Raw genomic sequence first — 7799 nt, 5'->3', positions numbered from 1 at the left:
TTTAAGACCTCCCTCTCTGTCGGGCTCTGGAGGCAGACAAGGTGGCATCACATGCCTGCCCTGTCACCACTGTGGTGTGTCCTCGATCACGTATGTGCTTATGTTGGCTGAAGCAAATGGAGGAGACATTGAGAGTTAGGAGGGAGGAAAAGTGGGTGGATTAAGGACATGGCATTTAGAGACTTGGGTAGTGACAACATATTGGGGAAACATCTCTGGTGCGCGTGGACATTCCTCTTTAGCAAACATTCTAAGAGACGTATAGAGAATATCTGAGTCTTTTTTCTCTTAAACATCAATATCCTGTATCTGCCTCAATAGGCCTGGGAAGGGGGTGGGGTTGGCGGCCAGAAACTTAACTCGCATAAACCTCAGTTTCCTCATTCATAAAGTAACAAGTTTAATACGTAACTCAAAGGGTTATTGTAAGGATTGAGCCTGATAAAGTATGGAAACCTCCTGAAATCTCTCCAGGGTGTTCATTCACTCCATTTATCCAACAAGTGCATACTTATTGAGGAATTATGTGTCCTCAATACCCCAGGGACTTAGTTGGTACTTCTGACCCTTCCCCTCACACTAATGCTTGCAAAATCTTCCCCCAGTCCTTGCGTCATTCTTATGAAAGGGAACAACTGCCTCGATCATTTTACAGCAGAAGATTTAGAAGCATAGAAAATATTTAGTGAAGAAATATGGTTCCATACTTTAATTTTTTCTTTTAGGATAATCTATTCTTCCAAAAGAATTGCCTTTCTTAAATCCTGCTCAAACTGGGTACCATTCCAAGAAATGAAGAAGTAGGTGAGAGTCAATGCTCCTGGCGTCTCTGGCCTCTGCAAGAGGGTGTCCCCAGAAGTGCTGACCTAGGAGGTATCCCTAGGGGGCACTGCTGAGCCAGGCATGGGAAGAAGTGCTGACTACAGCACACAGACTGCTTTGGACCAAATCTTCCTTCAAAACGGGCAGGTCAACCATATGGCCCTGCCTGTGGGTGGGGTGAACCTGACCTGTGACAGGCTTTAAGGGTGCTGCAATGCCTGACTGCCCCCAAATACCGCCTTTATCAATCCACCCTCTCTCCCATAATTAAAGACACTCCTTAGAGTCAAGTCCAAAGTCTCTAAAAGCCTCTTATTAAAGCATGTCCTCGGCATAAATGAGTTGATAAAATTAATTAGCTGTCCCATTGGGCCCTGAGAGATCAATTTTTAAAAAAATATTAGAGAGCAGTGGACTCTAACCAGCCACAGACAAGCTGCCAGAAGGCCACTGAGAATCTCCTGCATGAAAGAAGAGGTTGTCACCTGAAAACTCACCCAGCTCAGGGTTTTCAAAGCCCACCTTGGAAGTCACCCTAGTCTTCCTGTTTTGTCCCAGGGCTCACTTGCCTGGCCCTCATTTGGCCTAATTTATTTGAGAGAGTGCAGATCCTTGGCGCTGAGCATTCTTCCTGCTCCGAGACAGAGCAGAGCCTGACTCCTTTTTCTCAGCTTTGCCATAAAACAGTGAATGAGGTGATCCCGAGATTCTTTCCAGCTCATTGTCTGGCTTTATCTCTGCAGCCACTACATCCTGCTCCTCCTATCTCCTACATCCTGGTTTCACTGCCCAAGGAAAGGGAAGAGAATGGTGCAGTTGACTTCTGCAGAATGTTCCAGAAAGACAGAACAAAGAAGAGAGAGGCCAGGAAAGAAATGATAGACAGCAAGGCCTAGAGTGGGCAGCAGGAGGCAGCCTCCAAAGTGTGTGTATCACAGGCCTTTCCTCCACAGGGCTGCTTAAACCATGCTCCACAGTGGCCCGGTGTCCCCTCAGTACGTGGAGGGGTGTGCCAGGAGCATCTGGAAAAATAATCAAATCTTCATCTTTATAGTTCTGACCAAATTACACTATAGCTTTTTTCTTTTTGTCTGGCAAAATATAAATACCTTATTTTTAAAAAATGACTATTGCTTGGTGCATCAGAGTCTCAGAACATGAAGGAAAATGAGTCTAAAGCAGGGGCATAATCTCAATGGCCTTAGGGGTGGGACAAGGACCCTGAATGAGTGCAGCTCAGCCATGTCCAGTGCAGGCTGCTGCTGTGGCAAAAAGCAGGCATGGGGCTGGCAGGTTAATTTTTCAATTTTTGAAAAAGAAGTAAAATATCTAGATATTAAAAACAAACAAATTGAAAACAAGAAATCCTGTGTTGGCTACCCAGCATGTGGTCAAGCCTGGGCTGGGGCAGCCAGGCTGGGTGCCTTAGTTGACAGTCTGGCACGGCTGGTCCTCTGATCGATGATGCCCGGTCATTTGGACAGTCAGTCCATCATTTGGAGGAGCTATCCTCAACTCCTGCTAAGGGCAGATTTCACCTGGAGGGCTAGGGGGTCCCGACAGACATGTTGGGCAGACCAAATATTTCAGATGGTATTGACTGAACTATGCCTGTAAGAACATGACTCTTCTGCCTCATCGTGGACTTTTTAAATCTAATGAACAAGACAAGTTTTGCATAATACTTTGAATGCTATTTCCCTTCTCACTGTGGTAATATATAAACCTAAAAACAAAAAACAAACAAAAAACCCTTGTTTTTATACTGGTCAGTCTTTAGCCTTCAACTCTGCACCAGGGATGAAATATTAGATTTCTAAGCAATGATTCTTCTGTCTTTTCATTGTTTCCTTAATTGCTCTTTTTTTTCCAAATTCTCATTTCCAACTTATCCCCTCAAAGTGCACAAGGTATAATGCAATTACACTTCAAGGAGAAAATGAGTTACGTATTTCTTCCTTTCCTTTATAATTGATTATATAAAAAATAACATTATTATATATAGCATATTACATAATTGTGTCAAATAAATTGTTTTTTAATTACTTGATTTTTTTATTGTGATTATATATATATAAGTTTTGCCATTTTAAGCATTTTTAAACATACAATTCCTTGGAATTAATTACATTCACAATGCTGTGTGACCACCACCTCTAATCGATTTCCAAAACTTTTTCATCATAAAAATATGGAATTCTTCACAAATCTGCATGCCGTCTTTGCACAGGGGCCACTCTAATCTCCTCCGTACTGTTCTAATTTCAGTACATGTGCTGCCGAAGCAAGCACAATTTTGGTTATTTTTTTACATCTCTTTGTAAATGATGATTTTAAATGTTAAAAGAACAATCATCAGTGAGTATTTGGGACTCATGATGGTGCACCCTCTTTGAATGATCTTTGATCTCATATGAAAAACTAATATTCGTACAGATCTCCAGCCTCAGCCCTGCATGTGTGCTCAATAAATATTTTTTGATAGGATAAATGAACAAATAATGATAAGAAAGAAATGTTAAAATATTCAGTTTCAGAATGGATATACACACCTTTCCCTTCAAGAAGTTAAGATAAGTGATTTCTGTGCGTGACTGGGGCTCCTGAGTCTCTTAATTGGACTGCTGACCCACAGGCGGGAGTGGGAGCTGCCTGTATGCACCATCCAGCCCAGTAACTCCAGTTCTACCAGCTTCATTTTTGCCATATCAATATTCTTGAAGTCTTAGTATTTTTCTTTGTCAACTCTCTATTTTTTTTTTATTAATATATATCACAATTATAAATGAAAAACTAGAATCATTGGCAAACATAAACACAATATTATTGAATTGTAGTTAAAAATAATGTTACTTGCATTCCTGCAGCCTGAGTCTTGTTCTCCGTTTGTTAGAAATGAAGATTATGAAGGGTTAGAAATAATAAGAACTTATTTCCATCAAAATAAGACATTTTTTTTCTATAGAATCAAAAGGAATGAAGAATTGGAAAAGAATAACATTCTATGTTGTTAAAAGATCTAGCACATCTGTACCACCAGAGCTTGCCCCACACTTGGGAAATTCTGATCTAGTCCAACTTGTTGGTTTTACAGGTGAGTGAGGAAGGGAGAGCAGTGCAGTGACTGGCCCAGGTGCAGGAACGGCCCCCAGCCCCACATCCCAGCATCCTTTCCACTGTGCCCTGGAACGTCGATCCTCATCTCTCTAGCTCACATGCTAAAAGATGAATGGTCACATGAAACAAAAGAAAAAACACAGGTCCCAAGGCAGAATCTGGGTGGAAGTGGGAGGTGCTGGGCCTCAGAGACAGTGAACCTGGCAGTTGTGTGGATGAAAAACCTAGGGGGCTATGGACAGGGGAGGTTACTATGTTTTATCCTGTGTCCAGTCCCCTTTACAGGTGAGGCAATGCAGGGCCAGAGAAGGGAAATGACTTGTCCAAGTCCTCATGGCCTCTCAGTGGCAGAGGGTAAGCTACAGCCCCGTCTCTGCCTTCTAAGCCTGCATTGTTTCCGGCTCTGATATCCCTGCCTGTCTGGAAAACTTAAAACTGTACTTATACCCTCCATGTGTGAAGGCTGTGGTATTTAAAAATATTATTGTTATTTTTGTACTAGCAGGAAGAATCACAGCTCTATCCTTGCAGCAGCTGTCCCCAGCATCACTGCCTGTCTGGAAAACTTAAAACTGTACTTATACCCTCCATGTGTGAAGGCTGTGGTATTTCAAAATATTATTGTTATTTTTGTACTAGCAGGAAGAATCACAGCTCTATCCTTGCAGCAGCTGTCCCCAGCATCATGGCTGGGGCTGGTCACTGGTCCCCACCCCCACGCTGCCCAGCACAAGGAGACTGAGCTGCCACGTGGTAACTCACCGCACATCGCTTCCCACAGCTCTCGTTACCGCAGCACCCGCAGCAGTCATTGTTCCTCAGGCCCAAGAACACCAGCGCAGGGAAGATCATCTGCCAGCAAGAGGAGCCACACAGTGGGTTTGCCATGGGAGGGGAGGCCCACGCCCGCCCGGCTGTGTGGGGGACCCAGCCACCATGGGGACTCGCGGCACAGGGGGGATGGCAAAAACTAAGAGAGCAAGGCCGGTGGGGCAGATGGAGTGGTACTGAGCATCTGGGTTCCACTTGGCCTGACTTCAGCTTCAATAAGGCAAGATTTCAAGATCGGGCACCCTGTGTTTCCATTTAGAGGGTGGGTTAGGACAAGGATAGGAAACTTGTCCTCATTTGTCATGACTCTCTCTCTCTCTTTCTCTCTCTCTCTCAACTGGAAGTTCCCAACTCTATTGGAATCAGAGGTAAAGAAATCACTAGTGTATGAGTTTAAGAGGACTCCACTGACATCTGCTTCTCTTAGTGGTTTTAAGTCAATTGATTTGCTAGAGAGCATTGTTTTTTGTTTTTAATTTTTTTCCCAGCACTGTCTTGTTGGAATAAAGAAATTATTGGTCTTTGGTTTGGTTCATGGGACTCAAACGACCCTGAGAACTGCCAGCCCAAGCGTGGGAATTAATTGCTTAGTAAATCTAGTCGCTGTGTCCTTGTCGGATCCTAATGGAGAAGGGAAATAAATTAAGGCACTGTCTTTTCATCATGCTGTTCTTGGGTTTCTGTTAGCGATCACATATCTTCCTGTTCAGTAAATACCCAATTTTAAAAGGATAGGCAGGGGGAATCTCCTTTAGGGGGATTTTAAAGCTTTCCTACTTACCAAGACCGCGCTTCCTAATATTCCTCCGAAATACCAGACCTCTTCGGAAAGGTGGTCATTGTTGTCTATCACTTTCCCTCCGGGGAAGAATAACAGGACGTTAGCCACGAAGCCACACACCACCAGGGGAATGAGGGTGCCCCCCAGGCACCTGGCGCAGCCTCCTGTGCACATGCTGGGGAAGCACAGTATAGGTCAGCGATGAACGGCTCCTCACTTCACGGGATCTCTTCTGGGATTTTTGGCCAGAGCGTTCTAGTAATTGTCTCCAATTCAATCAATATTGTGGGGCTGAGAATCAAATCTCTGTGAACTGTGTCCTAGGAGTTGCTTCAGCCTTTCAGATATAGCAGAATCTTGATGACGACGGACATTTATAAGTTCTCAGTGACCTGAAGTCCTTTTTTATTTTTTTGCACCCCGGTAAATAAGATTACGTTCAGAGCAGTCGTTCAATCATTTTGCCATGAAGACCAATAACCTCTGTTAATAATCCACCAGCACAGACAAGACACGCACGTTATTGCAATCGAAGACAGGGCTGGAGCAAACAGCATTTAGAACCGCTGCACCTTTAACCTGACAATGCCTCTGCCCAAATAAAGAAGTATTTACCCCGGCTCTTTATAAATCACTTGTATAATTAAGTTACATCCTGGTTTAAATCATGCCTCCCAAGTGCTTAATGGTCTACAGTGTGCGTCTTTGTCTTTTCTGCTGAAAGCCTAGAACCTAGGATTATCTGAAAGAGCTTCTGTTTTCCTCAGTATGAAAATAATTTGATGGTCTAGTGGTGTATTGTTGGGTTCAGGCCTACAGACATCTTTTTAAGGATAAAATCAGAATAACTACCCATTTTATGGCCTGATTGCTGTATTTCTCTACTTATTTCTCAATTAAGTAATTAAGTTTTACCTCCTTCCCTACATGATATGATGGAATTAGTAAAAACAGTTTTCCTAAGCAACTTGTTCAGCTATGCCTTCCACATGGGAAGACAAACCTCTGCATTCACAGAGGCTATGGGGCAAGGAAGGTCAGCACTGGGTAGAGAAAAAGGAGAAAGATACTGGTGAGTGGACTGGAGGCGGACAGGGCAAAGTCGGAAGAGCAGTTAGAAGGCGTGGGAGGCCGTGAGATGCACCTCTGCTGGAAGTTCGGCCAGCTGTCTGGGACATGATTCAGTTATTAATTGGCTTTGTGTCACTCAGGAAGCTCTCTGCCACGCCTAGACCAAGCTCAACGTTATGTGATGACCCTGCTGGGAACTGGGGTTACATGTCCGCTGAAGGATTGGGGTGGAACAGAGAGTCTTGCTAGTTTTTCATTGAGAATCTAGAGGTTGCAATTAAGAACAAGAGGTAGAACTTTTTGAGAAGTCAATTTTTAGCTAAATAAAAAGCAAGTACCATCATTATCATGGTGAGACCTGTCCTAGATGGGCGTTGGCCACCTGCTCCCAGGGAAGCAGGGAAGGATTCTGGAGAAGTCAGATTGGATACATGCTGAGGCTCCTTCTAAAGACTATGAAATGTATACTGGTTGCCCTATAAAGATACCTAGAGATCTCAGGGTTGGGGTAAGAAAAAAAAGACAAAAACAGCAGATGTTTATTGAGCATGAATAATATGCCAAGCACAAATGAGCACTTCAAATGCTCCTTGTCCTTCTATGAAGAAGGTATCATGCCCCCTCCACGGATGAGGATACTCTGGCTCAGAGAGGTTAAGTGAATTTTGCCAGGTCACCCCAGCAAAGTAAGAGGAAGAGCTAAGATTTTATTTTATTTTATTTTACAATTAAAAAGTAGATTTTACTTCAAACCACTGGTTCTTACACCCAGTAACATACATCAAGATCACCGGTGAAGGTTTTAAAAAATATTTAAGACCAAGCCTCACTCTTGGAGAAGGTTGCAATGGGATCAGGAACTGTGAATATTTTTAAAAAGCTCTTTCGTTAAGAGCTAAGATTATAAATCAAGGCTCTGTGTCACCAAACCCAGTCCATGGTCTCTCTAAGAAGATTTTCCTTCTTAGAAACAACAACAAAAATCATTTTTTCCATATAAACAATAGAATGGCACTGTGCGTGAAGTCTATGCACACAGTGGGAGGTACTTCCTTCTCAACAATAACAAAAGCTTGTGATTTTATTTCTTATTAAAAACTGATATATGATTTTTTTGGGGGGGGGGTGTGGGTAGAAGAAATAGATATAAAGACAAGCAGAAGGCAGAAAAGGAAAA

The 7799-nt window shown here is 43.1% G+C and overlaps 1 protein-coding gene across 1 annotated transcript in view; it reads right to left on the bottom strand.

Annotated features, from left to right (window-relative positions):
* TM4SF4 (transmembrane 4 L six family member 4) overlaps window positions 1-5725 on the bottom strand; it is a 22615-nt gene extending 16890 nt beyond the window's left edge. The window contains exons 1-2 of the mRNA XM_008583252.1: window positions 5552-5725; window positions 4702-4791 (exon numbers count right to left, since the gene is read on the bottom strand). Of these exons, the coding sequence (XP_008581474.1) occupies window positions 4702-4791; window positions 5552-5725 (264 nt within the window). The remainder of the gene's footprint in view (window positions 1-4701; window positions 4792-5551) is intronic.
* Between the last annotated feature and the right edge of the window lie 2074 nt (window positions 5726-7799).

The sequence above is a fragment of the Galeopterus variegatus genome, unplaced genomic scaffold (assembly GCF_000696425.1).
Source record: "Galeopterus variegatus unplaced genomic scaffold, G_variegatus-3.0.2 Scaffold2870, whole genome shotgun sequence".
In the NCBI taxonomy this organism is placed as follows: domain Eukaryota; kingdom Metazoa; phylum Chordata; class Mammalia; order Dermoptera; family Cynocephalidae; genus Galeopterus; species Galeopterus variegatus.
Note: the sequence above shows the minus strand (reverse complement) of the source record. Positions and strands in the feature narration are given on the sequence as shown.